Source organism: Orussus abietinus, unplaced genomic scaffold, assembly GCF_000612105.2.
Source record: "Orussus abietinus isolate OABI.00-Male unplaced genomic scaffold, Oabi_2.0 scaffold150, whole genome shotgun sequence".
Classification (NCBI taxonomy): Eukaryota; Metazoa; Arthropoda; class Insecta; order Hymenoptera; family Orussidae; genus Orussus; species Orussus abietinus.
This window is the reverse complement of record NW_019394335.1, coordinates 147,651-172,319: the sequence shown is the minus strand read 5'-3', so window position 1 is coordinate 172,319 and position 24,669 is coordinate 147,651. Positions and strand designations below refer to the sequence as shown.

General features: G+C 44.1%; 1 protein-coding gene across 2 annotated transcripts in view; it reads left to right on the top strand.

Annotated features, from left to right (window-relative positions):
- LOC105702286 (WD repeat-containing protein 47) overlaps positions 1-24,669 on the top strand; it is a 66,828-nt gene that overhangs the window by 5,914 nt on the left and 36,245 nt on the right. For both annotated transcript variants that reach the window (XM_023431817.1, XM_023431816.1), the window contains exons 2-5: positions 12,224-13,524; positions 13,727-14,078; positions 24,116-24,226; positions 24,352-24,430. In XM_023431817.1, coding sequence (XP_023287585.1) covers positions 12,224-13,524; positions 13,727-14,078; positions 24,116-24,226; positions 24,352-24,430 — 1,843 coding nt within the window. The remainder of the gene's footprint in view (positions 1-12,223; positions 13,525-13,726; positions 14,079-24,115; positions 24,227-24,351; positions 24,431-24,669) is intronic.

The window sequence follows — 24,669 nt, the reverse complement described above, 5'->3', positions numbered from 1 at the left end:
AAAAGTTAGCATCCCGCTTTCTTTCCTCTTCTCTACCTTAACGGGAATATCAAGGGGGCGGTTATCCTGTTAACAATAATATCATTCTATCATCCTCTTTCGGAAGTCTTTCTCACACGTGGTATATTCGTTTTAAAACATAAATTCGTTTATTGTGAAAATGTATGAGCGAGCAAATTATGAGCTTGTAACCCATGTCAAATTAGTACGTAAGTGTATTACTTCCTAAATGATTTTAGAGAATTATAAAACGATGTTATGAAATAATTCATTTATTACGCTCTTGTGTACTAAGGGTATGTGGATTTTTTTATGTGGTTTTGAAACGTGGCTTTGTGGGCTTCATATTATATATGCCGTTGAACTTACAAGAAAAGAGAAAGAGAAAAAATAGCCCCCCCTGTTCGCTCTTTTTTGTTTCCCCTGCCTTAACAGAAGTACGAAGGGAATGGTTAGGTTTGCTAGTTTTATATATTCCACGGTAATGGTTAGCAGGTGTTCTCCAAGGATATTCACCATGCACGAGAGTGCATCCCCTCGTACATGTCAGAGGCGTCGTACATGAAAATATATTCTGTGACGTGCTATTACACACGGGTCTATCTACCCCTGCCAAGGCCCGTTGCCCTTCGGCCTTTTGCGCCCTCCACCTTAATGTGAAGTGAAACACGTCGAGGAACTTGATCGACGTCGATAAAGAAGATTTTTCTAAATGCCTACGTCGCCGACGTTCGTTTTTATATTGACAGCTGTGTCGAATTATATTGGGTGTTGTACCAAATAGCATACTCCACCTGTCGTTTTCGTACAATAATTATAAAAAAATCGAAATAAAACTCCAGAAATCCTCTGGATTCATGCTTTCTGGGGCCCTAATTGACTGCAGAGGGACCCCCTGCGCCATCTGTGATTTCCAGGTCAATTAAATTTTCACTCCGAGACCTCGTATTACCATCGCTTTAGCATAGAAGCGCATACAACACTTTTTTTGCCTTTATCCCGTTCAAATGCGAGTTTATCGACTACCAGAGTGTTCTAAATTGTCGTAAAATTGTCCTGACCCTTTCGTTTCTCATATCGGAGCCTTCGATAATTGTATATTGATCGAAATATGAGAGCTCGACGCCATTTTGATTCTGGTCTGGGGTGAGTTAAAAAATTTTTTCCAAAAATCTAAATTTTGAATGTGTCAGGACAATTCTTAGATGATCGGGAGTGATGTGTCTAAGTTTCGGACAGTTTGGTCTGATACCCTTAAAAAAAAGTGTTGTATTCGATATATCGACTGATTTGAGGGGGGCACTTCACGTCAAGTCGCCTTAGTGCCGTTCTTCGAGGTTACTCGTCGGTGGTTACGTCTCTTCAGGGTGGCTGCCAGGGTCGGCAGGAAATTGCCATGTCCGCGTCTATTAGCCCCGGACGCGTGCTGCCGGCCCTCAATTGTTGGCATAATCCCTGCGCACTCCCGCGGGATAATTCCCCATTAACCAGTAGAATCAGCCCTACGTCGTTTCCGCCGTAATTTTGCGCCACTTTCTGTTTATACTCCGCTCGTCCCGGCTATTTTTTTTTCTCTCGACTCCCCATGCAATTTCGTTTCTCTCCTCAGGAAACGTATTCATATACGTACGCGAATGCGTATATACCATCTATAATGTACAATTTGCATAATTTTAGTATCTTGTTAGGCCTCATAGAGCTCCCCGAGAGCTCGCCATTCGTCCAAGTGCAAGAACTAATTCTCGTATTCGTAATCGCGTCGTGATTTTTCTTCTTCATCTTGACTGTCTATTGGCAAATCCTGCCTCGAGGAAATCCTTCCCGGACGATTTGCATAATATCAGTGTCTTGGTGGAGTTGTTAGAGTTCCTCGGCGAGCTCGCGATTCGTGCAAGTTCAAGGATCAATTTTTTCCTGGTAGTCTTCTCGAGATCATTCGTCTTAATTTTGACAGTGCATTGACGAATCGAGCCTCAAGAAAAATCTACACTAAGAAAAAAATATTAATTTAGCTAAGGAAATATTTCTTTGAATAGTGCGTGAGAAATATTCTGTTAGTTCAAAGAGCAATCATCTGTCTCAAGTAGACTGAAATAAATTGTCATTATTCCGAGGAATCTTATCCAATTTATTATCGAGTTTATTTGTGGCAAATCTTTGAATCAACAAAATATCCCTTTAGTACTAATCAAAGAAATGTTTCTTTGGTTCAGTGACATATTTTTTATCTCCAAGGTACAATTTGCGTAATCTCAATATCTCGTTGGAGTTTCCAGAGTTCCTCCGTTTGCGATTAATGCAAGAACAAGGGATAATAATGTTCTTATACTCTCGTCGAGTCTCCATCTTGATCTCGAGCGTCCATTGACAAATCGAGATTCATCATCTTAATTTTGACAGTGCATTGACAAATCGAGCCTCCAGAAAAATCCCCTATATATACTAAGAAAAAAACATTCATTTAGCTAAGGAAATATTTCTTAAAATAGTGCATGAGAAATATTCTGTTAATTCAAAGAACATCTGTCTCAATAAATAGTCGTCGAGTCTCCATCTTGATCTCGAGCGTCCATTGACAAATCGAGTCACCGAAGAAGTACCTCGCAATTTAAATAATCTCAATATCTTGATAAGAGTTCTACAGCTCCTCCGCAGGAGTTCGCAATTCATGGAAGAAGGGGGGCTAATTTTTGTTCCCATAACCTCGTCGAGGCTCTTCCTGTTGTTGACAGTCTATTGACAAATCGAGCCTACGGAGGAATCCCTCGCTGGCGCTCGTGGGAACGCCGTTGGGGGACTTTTTCCTAGTTCTCCTCGGTTGAAAGTCGCCCGCCGCTATGTATGTCGCCGCGATGAAAATCCCTAGATGGTCGCCTTGTGTAAACCGCTTTGTAAATGGCGACTCGTCGTCTCGGGGGTCAAAGCCTTCCGTGAATGCGCCTATTCGCGGTGGTAATGGCTCCTTTGCCGGATTCCGCCTTCTTCGAGAAAGCTCTCGAGTAGCCCCCGTAATTACCGCTTTAACCCCAAAACAAGAACCTACCCGGGAAGAAAGTTTGCAAGGGTGAAACATTACGACAAAGAGCCTAACTAGGATGCCGAGCTACCGATATAAAGCTTACATTTGAACTTCTCAGGGTAAGTTCTAGTTAGGGTATACTAAACTGACCCAATGAAGAAAGAATGCATAATTCAATTTTAACCCCTTCACACCCTAGTCAAATGAAACGTAATGCGTTCATCTAGACGTCTTTGCGCATTGCAATATACTGCAATGTGTTACACTTTTCTAATAAGGAATATTTTGTAATATATTACAATACGCGTCAAGGATTTAAGGTGATATGAATTATTTCGGATGCATTATTCAATTTTAACCCCTTCACACCCTAGTCAAATGAAACGTAATGCGTTCATCAGATATGTTAGACGTGTTTGTGCGTTGCAATATACTGCAATGTGTTACACTTTTGTAAGAAGGAATATTTTTTAATATATTACAGTGCGCGTCAAGTAGTTAAGGTGATATGAATTATGTCGGATGCATAATTCAATTTTAACCCCTTCACGCCCTAGTCAAATGAAACGTAATGCGTTCATTGGATATGCCAGACGTCTTTGCGCGTTGCAATATATTACAATGTGTTACACTTTTGTAATAAGGAATATTTTGTAATATATTACAATACGCGTCAAGGAGTTAAGGTGATATGAATTATGTCGGATGCATAATTCAATTTTAACCCCTTCACACCCTAGTCAAATGAAACTTAATGCGTTCGTCGGATATGCCAGACGTCTTTGCGTATTGTCTTTATGACTGAAAAACTATTACAAAACTCCGAACTAGAGCCTAGGTATACCAAAAAAAAAACATTCGCACTTTTGGCAAAAAACAGAATTGCTGATAAAGTTTTGCTCCTGCTGCAGGAATAATCGCACGAACGAAAAAAAAAAAAGGTTTGCAATTACGTCGAACGTCGACGTAACCATTACAGAGCTTGCTTTGGAATAAATGCTTGGTAAATTAGCAAATGAATTTGTAGCAACAGCTGGAAAAATAATATCGTTGCCTCTGCCCGAACGAATGACAGAAATGACTTTGGAAATAAGTTAGAAAAAAATATTGCAACCATGAATAGAATTTCTGTTGCCCCAGGGTAGTAATCGTTTTCTTTTCTTTTTTTTTTTTGTTATCAACGTTACAAAAATGTTGCTGGCTCATTTTCAAGTGTTCACATTTATTGCGGCAAGTATAAATTCTTGCCGTGACTGTGAATTCTCTTTTTCTTCTGTGCACCACCTTGGACTTCCTATATAGTCTTCCACGTGAGTAGTCCCCGCAGAATTGCGATCGAGCCTCGGGAACCTTTTGTACACCTTCTCCTTGGGGAAGTGATTTTCACCTGCACCTGTCACCTGTTTGTCGGGCTGCGAATTGAGACTCGATCGTTCCCGGAATCCTCTGGTCTCGTTAACGACTCTCGAGCCCCGGAAAAGGGAAAGACTCACTTGGTCGACTCATCGATTCGTCCATAACAAAGCTGTTTCCTTCTGTTCGTCCAGGTTCTTGCACGCCGTCCGGTTTTACTCCGATTTTTCTCCGGCTACAAATTGAGAGGACGTTCCTAGGCCTTTTACAGGAAGTGAAGGAGAAGCGCGGGTAAAAGCGAGACTGAAATCTTCCCCTTTATTCTTACTGCTGCTTATCTATTTATTCATATCTAATAACATTTCAGTGATTTATATTCCAATGTACCACGACCAGGCGTGATTAAGGTGAGGTGAAATACGTCGAGGAACTTGATCGACGTCGATAAAGAATTTTCTAAATGTCTACGTTGACGACGTTCGTTTTTATATTCACAACTGTGTCGAATCATATTGGGTATTGTACCAAATGGCATGCTCCACCTGTCGTTTTCCTACAATAATTATAAAGAAATCTAAGTAAAACTCCAGAAATCCTCTGGATTCGTGATTTCTGGGGCCCTAATTGACTGCAGAGGGACCCCCTGCGCCATCTGTGATTTCCAGGTCAATTAAATTTTCACTCCGAGACCTCGTATTCCCATCGTTTTGGCATAGAAACGCATACAACACTTCTTTTGCCTTTATCCCGTTCAAATGCGAGTTTATCGATTACCAGAGTGTTCTAAATTGTCGTATAATTGTCCTGACCCTTTTGTTTCTCATATCGGAGCCTTGGATAATTGTATATTGATCGAAATATGGGAGCTCAACGTCATTTTGATTATGGTCTGGGCTGAGTTAAAAGATTTTTTCAAAAAATCCAAATTTTGAACGTGTCAGGACAATTCTTAGATGATCAGGAGTGATGTATCAAAGTTTCGGACAGTTTGGTCTAATACCCTTAAAAAAAAAAGTGTATTTAAATCGACTGATTTGAAGGGGGTTTCACTTCACCTTAACAGACTTATCCTAGGAAATAAATAGAAGCCTTAAAAAGCCTTAAATACTATGTTGAGAAAAAGAAAATAGCGTTAAACGTTATCACTCTGAACTGTTAGATAGACTCCATTCCGTAGAGGATTATATTATACGAAGACGATAAGGAAGGATAATTTTACAGTTTGTACACTTACTACTTGTAAAGTTATTCTGCAGTTGTACGTACATACCCCATTAGGGATTAGTCCTTATTTCACAACTCGTAATGGTAATGATTAACGCTATTTTGCATAAGCTCTTCGGAGGAATTAATTCTACGTGATGGACGGAGTTCGATAAGCGTCTGCGCATTTCCTGCGCAGAAAGGAGTAACTTAAAATTATGGTTAAATTGTTTAAAACTCCCTCACTTCTTGGCAGGGTAGTAGCTAAAACCTGGCAGTGCGCTCATGACGTTTAGGAAGCCATTGTATAATGGAGTGTACCCATAAGACCCATACGATCTCGGATCTGAATATCCAAAAGCAGGGGCGAAATTCTGGTTTCGTGAAATCCCACTAGAAGAGGCATACGGGAAATTCGGTCCTGTCGAGTATCCATAATTCTCGTAATTGTATCCTGGGTTGGGCCCCATTGCATAAGGATAACTACGGAATGCATCAACGGTCGATACTATCCTCCCAAAGATGTCTCGAATAGGACCGAGATAGCCGGGAGGGCCATTCTGAAAAAGTTAAGAAAAATTAACAAGAATCCCCTAAAAAATATACTTTTCATTCGTCGCAAAAGATCCCGGCACCTAAGAATAAAAATTGTGCAATTCAGAGAGTAACAAATATCCTTTACAGTGATGAGATAGCAATTCAATTCTGATTTAAACAATACTTGTAGATAGAGATCTAATCATGCATTTTCTTCTTTTTTTTTATTCCACGAAACGACACGTAGTTATCAGATGCGCATAAATTTAATTTTCAGGTTGTGCGGTTCTTTTTATGATGGATATTAAAAAATTGTTCTTACGGTGGGATCTCGAATAGGACCAAGATAGCCAGGAGAGCCATTCTGAAAAAGTTAAGAAAAATTAAGAAGAATCCCCTAAAAAGTATACTTTTCATTCGTCGCAAAAGATCCCGGCACCTAAGAATAATAATTGTGCAAATTAGAGAATAACAATTATCCTTTACAATGATGAGATAGCTATTCAATTCTAATTTAAACAATACTTGTAGATCGAGATCTAATCATGCATTTTCTTTTTTTTTTTTTATTCTACGAAATGACGCGTGATTATCAGATGCGCATAAATTTAATTTTTAGGTTGTGCGGTTCTTTTTATGATGGATATTTAAAAATTGTTCTTACGGTGGGATACGATTTCCCGGGACTATGCTCTGGTCCTGGGGGACCGGAAGGACCCCTTGGTCCTGGCGCGTTCATTTTGGGAACTGTCGTTCTTCCTTCATTCGGTGACTGCTGATTAGGATACACTTCCGGCTGATAATTTGTGGTCTTCTGGGCCGTTTGTTGAGGCCTCAGGTTGTTCACATGAGCCGCGGTGCTGTCGATGGTGTCCAGGATTTTTTTAGCCTGCTCGGATACCCGATGCACCAGATTGTCGAAGTCTCTGTAATTGGAGCCGAATCCTTGATTGGGATTACCATAAGTGTTGGCTGGTTGAACGGGAAGATGGCCTTTATGGGGGTCCAGGTTCGTGAATCTGTCGCGAATCGCCTGCTGCCCAGATTTCAGTTTCTCCTCAAGGCTCGCCAGTTGCTCTGCTTGGAAAAATTCATCATTAGCTCCAGATTATTTCCAATTCTTCGTTAATAAGAATTTATTACTCCCAAACCCGGCCTATAGTTGTTCCATGGCGTTTGCGCATGCACTCGTAAAAATGAAGTTTACATACTTTTATACACAACTGATAACTAAAGTTTCATGTAGAAAAGCATAAAATGCTAAGATTACACATAACTAAATGTCTAAATACACGTAACATTGTATATTTATCGTATTAGTGCATTGTTACTTGAATTAAAAGTAGTATTGCATTATAATTCTCTTTGACTTAAGGTGATGTGAAAGTGGCGTCGAAGAGGTTTTGTTTATAAAACTTTTTTCCTAACTCGGTTTACCGAATAGTTCGAAACTTTACAACGTGAATAGGAAAACTATAAGGAAGGTCCTGAAACTCTTGAAATTTCAATTCTTTTCTAATTTGTTTATAGGTGTTTTAAAAACAGTTTATAAAAAATGAAATTTTGCGAGTTTTAAGACCTACCTTAGGGTCTCCATATTCACGTTTTAAAGTATGAAACGATTTGAGGCACCCAGTTCGTGGAAAAGTTTTATGAACTATTGAGCTTTTAGGTGCCACTTCCACATTCCCTTAACTTACCATACCTAATGTGATAGCACAGAGACAATGGAATTTTGCTGCAATTTATTGTGATATCGGAATAGTCAATTAGTATGTAAATTTACATCGGCACTTTTATCGGTGTGCGTTGTGTGCGTGTATGTATTTAGCGCGAAACTGTATCGAGTTTCTGGATCACTTTACCTTCCAAACTTGGAACGGCCCGACGTTTGATCGAGTGTCGGTTCCATCGGTCTAGGGACGAGTTCTCGGCCACATCATGAATTTCCTCATTTGTCTCGGATGCATCAGAGGACGACCCATCATCGCCCTCGTACCCAGCATCATCATCCTCAAGAGCTGACCCAGCGGCGTCGACTGACCTCGGAAAGTGCATTCGTCCGATCTAGAGCGTCGCAATTACCTCAAATTGTGTTTCGCTCGGAAAAGTGAGGAAACTAAGTCACGGCTTAAAAATTGAAGAGTAAAAAATTCTAAAGAACCACGACGCAAATATTGAATTCTTCTCATTAGTCCGCGGACAAATCTGGACGGTGGAAAGTGCATTGGTTTGATCCAGAGCGTTGCAGTTACTTCAAATTATGTATCATGAAATGCATTTTCTGCGACGAGACAAAGAACGTATTAATTAATAATGTACCAGTCTTATCTAAGCATGTAGTTATCGCGAAAAGGACTGTTAAAGATTTTAAGTGAAACTTCTGAATTTAAAATAATCATTAGATGTCATCAATTATTCTCAATCATTTTTTATCGACGCAAATATTGATTTCTTCCCATTAGTCCGTGGACAAATCTGGACGGTGGAAAATGCATTGGTTTGATCCAGAGCATTCAAGTTACTTTAAATTATGTTTCATGAAATGCATTTTCTGCGACGAGACAAAGCACGTATTAATTAATAATGTACCGTCCTACTCTGTTAGCTATTTCTTGTCACCTTCCCGGCAGTCTTATATAAGCATGTAGTTATCTCGAAAAGGATTGACTGTTAAAGATTTTAAGTGAAACTTCTGAATTTAAAAGAATCATTAGATGTCATCAGTTATTCTCGATCATCTTTTCACGACATGCCCCTACTTCTATGTTATCATCAAAGAAGAATATACATACTAATTTACAGTAAAAAGAATCGTTTCACTTTTCTAATCGAGTCCCTTTAAGAACGCGGATGCTTGTACCTACTTTCGCGTTCCTAACAAGCTTCACTTGCAAATTTATTCGCGAGTTTATGCAACAACCCAATAATCACCGGGACAAGAGGCTTGGAGATAGGCAGGGACGGGCCCAATCCTGGGAGTCCTCCCAATCCTTGAAGCCCTCCCAGTCTTTGAAGTCCTCCCCATCCTTGAAGTCCTCCCAGTCTCTGAAGCCCCCCCAATCCGTGAAGTCCCCCTAGTCCTTGAAATCCTGGCAGTCCTTGAAGTCCTGGCAATCCTTGAAGTCCTGGCAATCCTTGAAGTCCTGGCAATCCTTGAAATCCTGGCAATCCTTGAAGCCCTCCCAGTCGGGCCCCTCTGAGACCCGGAGTTGACAATTGCGGTGTCAGTCCCCGACCCCTGGCCAAAGGTGGAGTCGCCTGATGGGGAATCATTGGACTCAGAAACGAGGTGCCCAGAGCATTTTGGATCTGTTGCTGTTGCTGCTGGATGAACTGCAAATAGTCCGCTATCTGTTTCTGCACCGAGTGCAGAAGTTGCTGCTCCTGGGCCGGGTTTACTTGATGTTGTTGCTGCCGTTGCTGACCTTTTGTCGAAGGCTGGCTCTGACGACTCTGAAGCAGTCTTCGACCGAAGAGAGGTTGACGTTGAGACTGACTTGAAGCGCCGTAACCAGGTTGCACTATGATGTCTGCATTGGCAGCCAGAAATGTTGCTAGAATTGTTGCTAGGACCTGAAATTAGTCGTTCTTCTGGTACCAGATGATTTATAGGAGTTCTGTTTATCGCATTTGTTATGGGTAAAATGGGAAAGGCATTGTAAATGATGCAGCTGCGATTTTGTCACCCATTGCTTATAATATTTGGTCATTAAGGTCGATTAAGACGTGTCCGTGCATTGATAGAAATAATTTCCCGCGCACAAAAAAAAATCATACATTTTTTTTATTCCACAAAATCGGTTGATTGAAACATATGAAATTGTCATTCTATATATCAGAACGTCAAAATATTAATAAAACTTTCCTCCAAACTGGGTGCACTGAATCATTTGAAACGTTAGCACGTGATTATGTAGGCCCTAAGGAAGAACGCGATGCTCGTGAAATTTCATTTTTAAAAGAAAATTTTGTTGGCCTAGACTAGAACCAAGATTACATTTTTTTGTTGTGAGAAATTAAATTTCACGAGCATTACGTTTTTCCGTGGGGCCTCTATAATCATGTGTTCAAGTTTCAAATTATTCGGTGTACCCAATTTGTAGAAGTTTTATAAATATTCTGACGTTATATATATATAATTTTATATATAACGTTATATATTATATATAGAATTACCCTTTCATATCACCGGACGATTATCGTTTGTTACTAATATATATTTATATACAAAATGAAAGGCAATCGGTTTTCAATGAAGGAAATGGTTTTTCCTGATTTCCGAATGAATAACCTCTCGATTTTAGTGATTCATAACTATTTCCAATGATTTCTGCTTGGGATTTCCACGTGATTCCGGGCTTTGAAACGATTTCCCTCGCGATGCCCTCTGCAGCACTTTGCCCGTAACATCTACAAGAAGATGGCTCACCAGCTCCCGAAAGGAAATCCCCATGGCTTCTAAATAAACCACTCGGAGGTTCGGCGAAAACTGGACTGGAATGACTATTCGAGGCTCGTTTCGGTTTCTGCTGATCGGTCATTCCGCCGAGGTATTCCATAAGTGCAAGTCGTCGCAAAATTGGGAAACGGGCGTCGCCGTCGTCCGACCTGGTAGAGGACGATTTCGCTCGATTTGCAGACCGTTGGATTTCGTCCGAAGCCAGGTCGAGCCGCTTTGCGATTCTCCCCGACACGAGGGGACCCCAGAATCGTGTCGATTCGGTATTCGATGCATTAGGGTCTTCCAGCTGCCATTACTAACACCATTATCAGACGGAACGTGGCGCAGAGTCAGCGAGCAAAAGCCGGACAAGGAGCAACGACCTCCACGTGGGTCGCGTTTCTTGCATTCCGCTTTGAAGAGAGTTTCGCCATAATTCGCAGGCCGGTCGGAAAACGCAGGAATTTCGGCCGTGGAAAATTCCGGACGAAGGGTCGATCGAGGTTTCATTTCTGGCTGGTGGACCCGAACAGGGTGGAGATCTTGAAGAAGGAAGGTAATGGGTGATCTCTCCGCAGGTGGAAGTTCATCGATTCACCTTTACAGAAGCAAAAGTGTAGGGGATAAAGAACGTTACAAAGGTTTCTAAGGTTAAGAGAATACGCGTACCCTATTTACTTGTCTTGTTTCAATGAAAATGTTAACGTTATCTTGAAGATAACGTCATCCAGTGTGAACTCAAAGTGCCCTTCTGAGCAGTTATTAGATTTTTATATTCTAATCGTTAGGAACTTCACTTTTACAGAAGCGGAAGTATAGGGGATAAAGAACGTTAAAAGGGTTCCTAAGGTTAAGAGAATACGCGTACCCTATTTACTTGTCTTGTTTCAATGAAAATGTTAACGTTATCTTGAAGATAACGTGATCCAGCGTAAACTCAAAGTGCCCTTCTGAACGATTTTTAGATTTTTATGTCCTAATCGTTAGGAACTTTAGGCTACTTCAATTATTTATGTTAAAGCGATGAGAAAGTGGCATCTGAGAGATCAATTGTTTATAAAACTTCTATATGAACCAAGTGTACCGAGTCCTTTGAAATTTTACCGCGTGAATATGTAGTTCCTAATGGAGGCCCTGGCACCCGTAAAACTTAATTTTTCATAAAAACATTGAGAAAATATTTATAAACAATATTGAAAAATGAAAGTTTTATGAGTACTCGACCTTTCTATAGTTCCGCCATATTGACTTGGTAAGATGCAGACGATTCGATACCTCCAGTTCAGAAATACGTATCATAAACGAGACTCCTCAAAACGCCACATATACAATAAAAAGCACATAAATTAATCTCCCCAAAAACTAATTACCTTTAAAATAAAAACGTTTCTTATCTCTCCAGACAGTTCACACATTTCATCGCTTAACGTGTCGTTTACGCAAAGCAATCATGATTATTTAACATACAGAGATTGACATTTATATCCGCCGTACGGCGTTAAAACAAGCTCCTGCGGTCGCCCCGGTTTAAAATATTCAGAGATAGAGGCAGAGAAAAAAAGGCAAAAAAGAAAACCTTCAAATTAGCATCGAAAGTTCCGCATTTGCGGAGATTTACGACAAGCTAATCTCGAAGCGATCTCTTCAGGGTGTTCTTCGTGTTGCAGGTTGCGTATTCGGTACGTGATGCCGGCGGCGCACCTGACGTTGCGGGAGGAGGACGTGGTGCGTCTGACCCTGGAGTTCCTGCACGGCCGGGACCTGCACATCTCGCAGCTCTCGCTAGAACGGGAAACCGGGGTAATAAATGGGCAGTACAGCGACGACGTCCTGTTCCTACGCCAGCTGATCCTGGACGGTCAGTGGGACGACGTCCTGGAGTTCATCCAGCCGCTGGAGGCGCTGCCGGACTTCGACATGAGGCGGTTCGCCTACTCGATTTTGCGGCATAAATACGTAGAATTGCTGTGCATCAAGTCGGAGGCGAACGTGATGATGGGTACCAACGGGAACAACGTGGACAACGCGGTGGAGGAGGTGGTGAAGGTGCTGGGCGAGCTGGAGAAGGTGGCGCCCTCGAAGGAGGAGTACAGTGGCCTCTGCCTGCTGCTCACCTTGCCGAGGTTGACGGACCACCTGCAGTACAAGGACTGGAACCCCAGCAACGCCAGGGTGCAGTGCTTCCGAGAGGTCCATCCTCTGGTGGAGAGATTCCTCCCGGGGGACCGGAAGTCCACCGACCCGGCTCACCCCATCTCCTGCGCGAAGAACGACCGACTGGTCCAGCTCATCATCAAGGGCATCCTCTACGAGTCCTGCGTCAACTATTGCCAGGCCAAGGCCACCGGCTCGAAGGAGAGCGAGCAGGTGGAGATGAGCTTCTCCAGGCTCCTGGACGGATCCGTGGGGTTCAGCGATTCGGACCTGAGTCTCCTATCCTGGCTGCAGAGCATCCCTCCGGAGACCTTCGCCGTTCCCTTTGCACAGAGGACGCTCAACGTCGACATGGAGAGGCTGGAGAGGCCCTCGCTCGAGACCTCCTGGACGGAGCACATGCTGATCACCCCGATCAAGCCCAAGACCTTCCCACACAGCGCCATGCCCTTCACCAGGCCCAGGTCGGCTGCCGACATGATGTCCAGGAGTCTGGTCCCTGCTCTGGAAGCTGGACTCGGCCCCAGGAGCCCTGGACCGAAAAACATCCCCATGCCATCCGCTGCTCTCATGGCTCTCTCCACTGGAGACATCAACCCCATGTCCAGGTCCTCTTTTGCTAGTTTCCATCTGACCGGGTTCAAGAACAACAAACTGATGAACACCAGCGTCGACCGCCTCTTCGAGAACGAGGGCGACGTCTTCCTCAGCTCCAGCTATGCCGAGTTCCAGCAGCTCCCGAGTATCCAGGAGACTACTGCCGCGCAGCCGAAGATTCCCCCCAGGGCTAGGGGACAGTCGAGGAGTCCTGAAGGTTCGTAGGGTTGCTCTTCTCCCTTTATTCGCTCTTAACCCGGGTCTTGTGAGGATGGGAAATTCAGGATGAGGGAGGAAATCACCCCTTTTGGGATAGTACCCTGGGTATGAAAAAAGTCCCGGTTGATATAAACATTAACCAGGTAGCCGTTGACCTTATTCACCCTGCTTCGAGTAACTATGAGATGTCCCTGTTGCAGCCGTCAAGGCCGACCCCTCGACAGCGTCGACCCCGGAGCGCAGGGTGGGTGGAAGGGAATCCCCAGCTCCCTCTACGGCAAGGAGTTCCAGAAGAGATTCCCTAGCTGACAAACCCACGGGGGTGGCCGCCAAGATCACCGAACCTGCACCCTTGACGAGACCCGCCACCGCAGCCGGGGAACCCCGACTCGAGCATAGCTACAACGGCGACCTCTTCAAGGAGTACCAGAAGCAAAAGCAGAGGCTGCAGGAGACGATCCAGCAGAAGGAGAGAGAAAGGGACGAGCTGGTTAGACAGCTGGCCGCCCCGCCTGCAGGCCAGGGCGCGGACAACAGACTTCAGGGTGACGGGTAAGTGCGCTCGGTAATTTCGTCTTCTTTTCTCCTCCTTGAAGACCGCTTTGCACCTCGACATTTAGTCCTTGACTGACTACTGCTATCCACGAGGAGTCTGAAGAAAATCTATGAGAGATGGAGATAATGGGTTTCCCCTGAGCGGAAAAATCATCAACGGGGAATTCTTGTGACAATAACCTTTTTACTTGGTTACGAACGACGAAGTACATCGAGTTGATGGAATGAAATTAACGTAGATTTGATTCGATGTTCAATTATATTAAACTGAACATTTATTATTCGTTGTCAATTGATTTTGTGCATGTAAATGTGGAATGAACTGTTGTGACGCTTGAAAAAAATGATAACACTTTCATTGCCGCAGGTACTTGATTTCCCCCAGAAAGTATATTTTTCGCTCAGGATGTCGCTTAAATGCATGTACGCTGGAGTAAGAGAAACACAGCAATTATTCCGGAGACTAATAGCAATCTTGAAACAAATAGCAACGATGGGTAGATTTAGATTAGGCTTACATTATATCAGTTGGTTTTTGATAGCCAGTATAGTACTACATGTCAATGGTTTCGTCTCTCTCGGTCGATAAATGGGATCCCTTTAAAAAGCGTCAAACTAGACGTTCGTCGTTACACCTTACGGCAGCAACAATGAGAGAACTATTTTTTTTTAAATTAGGTTTAAATGTTATCAGCAGTTTTTGATAGTCCAGAGTTACATGTCGATAACTTTTACGTCTGTCTCGGTCGGTACGTGGTACCACTTAGAACATCGTCGAAGTGTTCCTTCGTCGTTACGACGCCCGATGGCAGCACCGGTCCGCCTACGTTCGCCTCGCCACTCTTCAGGGTCTCAGCCCCAATACCGACCGAGTTCTGCCTTTTAATCTCTTTCCGCCTAATGAATGAGAGCAGATGTAGGTCGATTTCATCAATCGGGACCCATCGGTACCAGGGTTCCCATAGAAGAATGCCGCATCGAAGATCCCTCAGGAATGCCTCGCCGAGACCAGACGCGACTAGCCGAGATGGAAATAGCAGTCCCTCAAGAGGGCGCTGACAAAAAGGCCACTCTTCAGGGTCCCACTCCACCGGGCAGCATTGCGTTCCCCGGTAACGCGATTCCTTGAAAGGTTTATTCATAAATCGGCCCGAGGAGCGTTCGTTGCCCCTGGGGAAGAGAAAGCACATCCGGAGCGGCCGCCATAGGTCTCTTCAGGCTCTATTGAGTCGATCCTGTCCAATTGATCGGCAATTAGGAGAGACGTGTGGCGCCGATGGACGCAATTGGTCACTTTGCCGATCGCTGATCGGTTCGTTGACACGATCGACCGTGTACATTGACGTCGTGACCGGATGCAGGAAGCTTCGGCCCTCCTCTTCAGGGCCTCCCGCGCCCCGGGAATAAATGCGCGATCGGTGATTCACGCTCGTGGCTCGTTATCCATCCGTGGAATCGACGCCATTGTTTGCGAAGGCATACTTGGGGGGCCCGGCATTGTCGAAACGAATGTGACCCCTGACGAATGCGCCGTCCAACGGTGCCTAAAACCTACCCAGAAGGTGTCCACGAGATGACCGTAACGCCCGCTCGGCGATGCCAACGACGCGCGGTTCCTCTCCGAGAAGTCGACGCCCCGGAGACCCGAAGAGGTCGTCCTTCGGATGGCCCGTGAAGACCCCGAGAATCCAGGGGCGGGACCAACTAATTGCGGGAGGTCTCGCCGAGAGGAGTTATTTCTGTCGAGACACTCGCAGCATCTCGCGCTCCTTCTTCCGGGCGTTCTCTTCGCGCTCTTCAACGTCAAGATCTGTATAGGGACCCCCCTGTGGAGGAACCAAGAGAGGTCGTGGAGGGTCTTAAAATTCCATATGAAAAATTCCGGAAAATTCGGGAAACATTCTTCACATTCCCTAGAGATGTGTAAATGGGGTTCATGGAAGAGACGCGTTTAACGTCAAGATCTGTATAGGGACCCCCCTGTGGAGGAACCAAGAGAGGTCATGGAGGGTCTTAAAATTCGATATGAAAAATTCCGGAAAATTCGGGAAACATTCCTGACACTCCCTAGAGATGTGTAAATGGGGTTCATGGAAGAAACGCGTTTACATCCGCATTTTCTACGTTCAAAGTCCCGAGGGGAATTACTTATCGCTACCCTTACAGCATCTCTCACTCCTTCCGGACGTTTATTCAACGCTCTTCAAGATCGCGTTCTCCGGAGCCGACCAAGAGGAGTCGTTATGGAGGGTCTTAAAATTTGAAATGAAAAATTCCGGAAAATTCGGGAAACATTCCTGACACTCCCTAGAGATCTGTAAATGGGGTTCATGAAAGAGACGCGTTTACATCCGCATTTTCTACGTTCAAAATTCCGAGAGGAATTACTTATCGCTACCCTTACAGCATATCTCATTCCTTCCGGACGTTCATTCAACGCTCTTCAAGGTCGCGTTCTCCATGGGCTCCCCTGGTTCTCATGGAGGATTTAAAAATTATACAAAAATTCAAGAAACTTCCTAGACGCCTGTAAATGGAGTTCCTGCGAAAGAACGCGTTTTTGGAAGGATGTACCTGTGATTTTCAACGTCGAAAGTGATGAGAGGAATTATTTATCACGACCCTCGCAGCAGCTCTTGAAGAACGCTCTTCAAGATCGCATTCTCTGTGGCCGACCAAGAGGAGTCGTTATGGAGGGTCTTGAAATTTGAAATGAAAAATTCCGGAAAATTCGGGAAACATTCCTGACACTCCCTAGAGATCTGTAAATGGGGTTCATGGAAGAGACGCGTTTACATCCGCATTTTCTACGTTCAAAGTCCCGAGAGGAATTACTTATCGCTACCCTTACAGCATCTCTCACTCCTTCCGGACGTTTATTCAACGCTCTTCAAAATCGCGTTCTCCATGGGCTCTCCTGGTTCTCATGGAGGATTTAAAAATTATATAAAAATTCAAGAAACCCCCTAGACGCCTGTAAATAGAGTTCCTATGAAAGAACAGGTTTTTGGAAAGATGTACCCGTGATTTTCGACGTCGAAAATGATGAGAGGAATTATTTATTGCGACCCTCGCAGCAGCTCTTGCTCCATCTTCCGAGCGCTTATACGACGCTCTTCAAGATCGCGTTCTCAATGGGCTCCCATGGTTCTCATGGAGGATTTAAAAATTATATAAAAATTCAAGAAACTCCCTAGAAGCCTATGAATGGAGTTCCTACGAAGGATCGCGTCTGTGGGGTGGCATATTCGCGATTTTCGACGGCGAAAGTCCCCGGTACCAAGATGGCCGCCGCGAGAGGTTGACGGCCCTGGCCCCGCGATTTTCCGCGGATCCGCCTCGTTAGATCGCGTTCTACCATCTCAACTCGGAGAAATGAGCTTTTAATAAAGCCGCCGCTTGTGCTCGGCCGCGTTTAACCGATGGAAAGCGGTCCTAGTTAACGAGGAGAAACAGAGATTTATTGCCCTCGCAGATAGACGCGCTCTGTTTTCGCGCGCGCCCCTCGAAAGGGGGAGGAATCCGTTCTCCAGGAAACGCGTCGACCGCTTGCGGAATTGTTCTAGTCGAAACGCGGCCGAGTACGTGGCTCCTGGAAGGGACCGTTCTTGCGAAAGACCATCCCGGTATTTATTGTAAAAAGGGGACCAGAGGGGCATTTTTCGTCGGGGCGGCTGAAGCAACGCCTTCCAATGGCCGGCCCGCTTTATGGGATTTTTCTTACCGGGCGCATATTTGCCCACTTTTATGGGGACTCCAGGGGGCCTGGCCGATTGCGTGACTCTCGTATGTGTATAAGGAGATCGATTACTTGCGGCCCAAACTGAGAAAAACGCGGATACCAGGGGCATTAGAAAGGAGACGAGGATGGAGTTAATGGCGGACGAGGGAACGCGCGGTTTAGAGGATATTCCCAGGATTTGATACCTCGGGGGATACAGAGAGTCCTTCCTGGGAATCGATTTTTTCCTTCGATTCTTTGTAAGAAGTGCCCACTCGATCGGACTTACGTGGGGAGATTTAAGGAAGAGGAAATGCTCCCGGGGAGAAAAGACGCGTTTGGAGGTCTAATTGGACCCTACGTAATGGGAGAGCATAATTTTCCCCGGTTTTTCCGCGCGACAGGTGGCGTGCTTGTAAGTCCCGCAAAAACCGCGGTAATTATTGAAAATTGCGACACGCTTCGAGTTGCCAAGGATAGGGATACTTGGACCCCCAGGGCAGGTGAAAGGATCTTCCCGTAACGCTTAGTTTAATGCGCGGAAGAAACTTTTCCGGCTTTTTCTCATTTTCCTGGGATAATATGTGTCGCTTATCGAGGGACTACAGACGGGTGAAAGGATCTTCTCGTAAAGCCTCGTTTGATATGAGAAAGGAACTCTTTGTTTTTCTCATTTTTATTAATGATAATGTGTATCGCTTATCAAGAAATCCAGGATAGGTGAAAGGATCTTCCCGCGTAGTTTTATATACAAAGGGAACTTTCCGTTTTTATTTATTTCCTCTAATAATACGTATCGCTTATCAATGGGAGCAGGACGGGTGAAACGATCTTTGCGTAATACTCGGATTGTATTGGAAAGAATTTCTCTAATGTTTTTCTCATTTTTATTATAATAATATGTATCGCTTATCAAGAAATCCAGGACAGGTGAAAGGATCTTCCCGCTTAGTTTAATATACAAAAGGAACTTTTCGTTTTTATTTATTTCCTCTGATAATACATGTCGCTTATCAATGGGAGCAGAACGAGTGAAAAATCTTCGCGTAATACTCGGATTGTATTGGAAAGAATTTCTCATTTTTATTATGATAATATGTTCGCTTATCAAAAAATCCAGGATAGGTGAAAGGATCTTCCCGCTTAGTTTAATATACAAAAGGAACTTTTCGTTTTTATTTATTTCCTCTGATAATACATGTCGCTTATCAATGGGAGCAGAACGAGTGAAACGATCTTTGCGTAATACTCGGATAGTATTCCAAATAATTTCTCTAATCCTTCTAATTATTCGAATTATTTTCTGATACTTTGTGTCGCTTATCGGTATGCTCGGGACACGTGAAAGGATCTTCTCGCGATACTCAGTTTAATCCACGAAAGTGACTCTCTACCATGTTTCTTCTGATAATGCATATCTCTTATCGGCCATTCCAAAGCAGGTGAAAGAATGTTTCCTCCACACTCAGTTGAGCATACAAAGAGTCTCCCCATTATTCTAATTTTTCTTTAACAATATGTATCGCTTATCGATGAGTCCAACACAGTCGAAGGGATCTTCTGGCTCGCTCAATTTAATATTCCAAGGAATTCTCGATTATTAATTTTTTTCTTTTTTTTTTCCTGATAATCCCTGTCGCGTCGCGCGGTTGAAAAGTGAAGACACGAAAACCCGAGGAGAAGCGACATCGGGGACGGCCTTGTAAAGCAGGAAGCCGTCACTCGCTATTGTCATCGTCGGAATCGTTTTGTTACGGTGTCTTTGCACCGTGACGATGATTGCGCAACGCCCCTCGTGTATTTCGGCGATGACGAATTCAAGCCGAGTGACTCCTGCGAAATCGCTTATCGGCGACAAACAATGGAGATAAAACCCCTCGCTTAGGTCTCCTTTCGGAGCGCGAAAAATTGCGTACGAACTCGAGACGTTTCGTTTACATCCTTTTATTTCCTGTCCTCGGAGGAGTTAACGGCTCTTGGTGAAAAGCAGCTCATTGTCCCTACCTGCGAAGTCATCGGGAATGACTGGAGGGTGCTCCCTCATGTCGCCGGAATTCCGCGAGCCGCACTCTGGAGAACGGAGAACGGGGGACGACGCAACGCGTCGCTTAAAGCAAGGGATATAACGGGTGTGCGAGACGATCCTTAAGGTGATATGAAAGTGTGATATGTACATAAGAAAAAGTGAAAATATTTATAAAAACTTTTCCCCAAACTGGGTGCACCGAATTATCTGAAAGTTTAGCACGTGATTATGGAGGCCCTAAGGAATAACGCGCTGCTCGTGAAATTTCGTTTTTCTACAAAAGTTTTGTACTTATCTCGAACAGGAACCAAAATGAGATTTTTTGTTTGTTCGTTTTCTTTTTTTTTTTTTTTAATTTTTCGAAGAAAATTTTGTATTTATCTCGGACATTTTTTTTTCCTCGAAAAATGAATTCCCACGGGCAGCGCGCTCTTCCTTAGAGCCTCCATAATCACGTGTTAAAGTTTGAGGTAATTTGGTGCACCTAGTTTGGAGGAAAATTTTAATCAATATTTTCACTTTTTGGTATGTATATATCACAGTTTTATATCTCGTTAATGTCGGTACATCGAGAAAGGTATTGCGGATCCTTCCTAGGATATTTCGATTCTCCGAAAGAAAATTGGGGAAAAGTCATTCCGAAAGGTTCAGGACGTTCCCACGGTGTCATTCCCATTTGACGACCCGAGGATCGCCTCGGGGTACTTGCTGCTCATTTGAAGGATTTCTAGTCTACCGAGAAGAAGAGAAGTTGAGGATGGCTTCGGAGCTTCAACTCGTTGGACTTGAGTTGAGAATTCGAGTCAACTCGAGTAATTTTTGTTGTAATTCGAAATCGAGTTGCGGCGAAGTTTTCGAGCTCCGATAAATCGAATTTATAAAGTATTCTAATAGACTAATCGCGTCACTGAACATCAAGAATCGAGGAAATCCGAGGAGACCCCCCGCAAATCGTTTTCCTCCCCATTTCGCCATAAACTCCACTTGTACACGGACGTGTACCTCTTTTCTTCGTCGAGTTGTCGATTCGAGTCCAAATTGCGATAATATTTCAGAATTCATGGAAGAATTCAAGTAACTTAAGCTGTGATGTTTTCGACTTCAAGTACCTTAAATTGTGGTAATATTCTCGGATTTAAGAAAGAACTGAGATAACTCGAGTTGTACCGTTTTCGAATTCAAGTAAGACGACTCGTAACGTTTTCGAATTCAAGTAAGACGACTCGTAACGTTTTCGAATTCAAGTTAGACGACTCGTAACGTTTTCGAACTCAACTAACTTGAGTTATGCTTTCGAATTCAAGTAAGAATTCAGGTAACTCGAGTTGTATCGTTTTCGAATTCAAGTAAGAATTTAGGTAACTCGAGTTTCATCGTTTTCGAATTCAAGGAAGAGTTCAAGTAATGCGAGTTGTAACGTTTTCTACCTCAACTACCTCGAGATACGTTTTCGAATTCAAGAAAGAATTCAGGTAACTCGAGTTATATCATTTTCGAATTCAAGGAAGAATTCAAGTAACGCGAGTTGTAATGTTTTCTACCTCAACTACCTCGAGTTACGTTTTTGAATTGAAGTAAGAATTCAGGTAACTCGAGTTGTATCGTTTTCAAATTCAAGTAAGAATTCGGGTAATTCGAGTTATATCGTTTTCGAATTCAAAGAAGAATTCAAGGAAGAATTCAAGTAACTCGAGTCTAAATATCCTCGAATTCGAGTAAACCTTCAAGTAACTCGAGTCATAATATCCTCGAATTCGAGTAAACCCTCAAGTAACTCGAATCATAATATCCTCGAATTCGAGTAAACCTTCAATTAACTCGAGTTATAATACCCTCGAATTCCAGTAAACCTTCAATTAACTCGAGTCATAATACCCTCGAATTCGAGTAAACCTTGAAGTAACTCGTCATAATGTCCTCGAATTCGAATAAACCTTCAAATAACTCGTGTCATAATATCCTCGAATTCGAGTAAACCCTCAAGTAACTCGAGTCATAATATCCTCGAATTCGAGTAAACCTTGAAGTAACTCGAGTTATAATACCCTCGAATTCGAGTAAACCTTCAATTAACTCGAGTCATAATACCCTCGAATTCGAGTAAACCTTGAAGTGACTCGAGTTGGCAAAGTATTCGACTCACGGCGTCACCAAAGCGAGGCTGACGAATCGTGGGGCTCCTCCAAGGAGCTCCCCCGCAGGCGCGATGCAGTGGGCGCAGCAGCGCTGCAGCGGCACTACTGCAGCGGCGCTACGGCCAGCTGATCGCGTCCGGCTCGAATCAAAGCGCGGCCTGATAGGCTGATGAGACGGTTTAGTCGGCGGTGCTCGCCGGCCGCGCGCCTGCTGCTCCCGGTACTCGCAGTCGAGCATTCGCCACGGAAACGTCGCAGCTGCAGCTGCCGTTCCCGCGCTCCACAGCCAAGACCCTTTCGCAGTCCGACTCACGCGGGAACCCTTATCACCCGTTATCAGTGCGCGCTCCCTCGTTAAAATATACCAAACAAAAGAAATATAAATAAATCGTACATACAAAGGACGGGACATCGTTAAGGACGAATCGATAAAACGGACAAAAGGAGGACAACAGTGCATCGGAAGAGGATCTCGTTCGGCGTTTCGCGCGAGGTTGGAGGGGACGAGATTCCTCGACGGCGCCGCAGGGACCCGTGCCATGTGAAGCGGGAAGAGGGTGCCGAGAAGAGGGGAAGGATTCTTTTTCGGGCCGAGATGATGTACCACAAGCCGACGACCCCGCGGTTCCGCATCGCCGAGAGGGTCAGCGTGTCCGTGAACACTCGGCCGGTCTTCGGCAAACACCACGGCAGCACGTGCAGCCTCCGGAGCGTCACCTCCACGCCCCCCTGTGTCAATAGGTACCGAAGACCCACCGGTGATCCTTATACCACCTGTATACCTCGCAAGGACCAGTTTCCGATATTCCAAAGGAACGATCCTCATAAAATTCACTGAAAATCGACGCGTGCCAAAGAAACCACGGCCGATGAAAGTGAAACTTCAAAGTCGGAGGGAACTCCCTTCAATATAACCCTTTGCACCCCTCCGTCGAGGGTGACTCGATATCAGCAATCGACGTATCAATAATTTGGAGTACAAAGGGGGTTATCACTCGAATCGTGAATTTTAACGCTGGATATTATGTCCTCGTTACCGAATCGCGTTGTTGTTCATTATATGATATCGAAGGCAATCAGCTGTCGAAGAAGGAAATCGTTTTCACTGATTTTCGAGAGAATAGATCCTCGGTTATTAATCGGTATTAATTCTTCTGATTTTTTTTTATTGGCTTTATTTGTTCCTAGGTGTTTGACTTGAAACGTTATTTCTCCCCGAAAGAAATTACTGGTAATTAGTAGAAGTCGCGTCGCGGTCTCGACCGAGGGAGTTCCTGCAGGAAACTCTCAGGTGAATCTGCGATTCAATTCCAGGGGGCCTGGAATTCAGGGGAAGTAGAGCGTTGGAATGCGAACGTGACGCAAAGTGGATCGCGGGTACTCGTAACTCAAGACCGGACTCGATCGAAGGTATCGATGAGGTATCGATGAGGTGTCGGAATTCGACGGGGAGAAACTCGCGTTTACTAATTAAATCGATGTTTTACTAATCAAGACGCGATGGCGTCTCGAAGAAGTACACTGGCGTTACGACGGACGTTGTATTTTGATATAGACGACGTATCGACAACAGTACTCGGAGAAAATGTTGTCTTGAAATGGATGCCACTTCCTGAAAAAGATGTGATAGGCATCCGTAGAAAGAACGGATAACTTTACAAATTGTTGCTTTAGAAGACTTTAGTTGTATATCATATCACTTTTAGGAACTGGCACCTATTTTAGAACACGTTGTAGTAACGTTTGATGTTATCCTTTCTCGGTGTAAGTCATAATATGATATATACTTCACAACGGACATTGTAACAAGTGTCAAGAACGACGTGCGTTACGACATATGGGGTATAATGACAAAGGCGGGTGTCCGCCGCGATGATCATGACATATTTTTACAACGGACATTGTAACGCCGAGGATCAAAAACGACGTGCGTGAAAATAGATTATGTATAATAACAGAGATGATAATTTATGATATACTTTGACGACGGACGTTGCAAGCGTTGAAACGACGTTTATGTACCGGACCTGAACGTAGCTCTTCCGAGATCTTATTATTCTTTAAGCGACCTCTACCGCGGTTTAAAAAATACCATTCAGTCTATACCAAACATTGATGGCTTTATTAATCATATTGCCTCCACCCGTTTCAGGATGAAGCAGCCCCTGGGAAGTAAAGGACCCTCCCCCGTGCACTCGAGCACCCCGGTGAGGTCAGGGATCCAGTCACCAAAACCCGCAGTCAACGGGTCCGATCCCCTCATGTGAGTAATCTTCTCTTCCGGCATTTAAAGGGATAACCGAAGTAGGGTCGAAATGGATATGGATAACGGAATCCACTTGGTGCGCGAGCCGCTAACGGGAGAAATCGTTTTCCTTTTTCTTCCAGGCGGCAGAACTCCATGCCCTCGAGCGTTTACGACCAGCGTCACCTGGAGGGCCACTACGACGTCGTTAAGCCTGTCAAGGTATGAGGTACTCTCGCGTTCTCCGTTAGGGGTAGGATCTAGGTACACCTGTCGCTTGAGACCCTCTTCGGTACCTACACTTCCGGAACCTTCAAAGCCTAATGCCTGGTTGCACCAACCTCGGTCAAAAAGCTAATCCTCGGTTACAATGAGTTACACGTTTTAACGGCGGGTTAATTTCGATTCACCGTCGTTTAGATTAACCAGCCAAATTCGATCGCGTTAGCTTCGGCCAATCG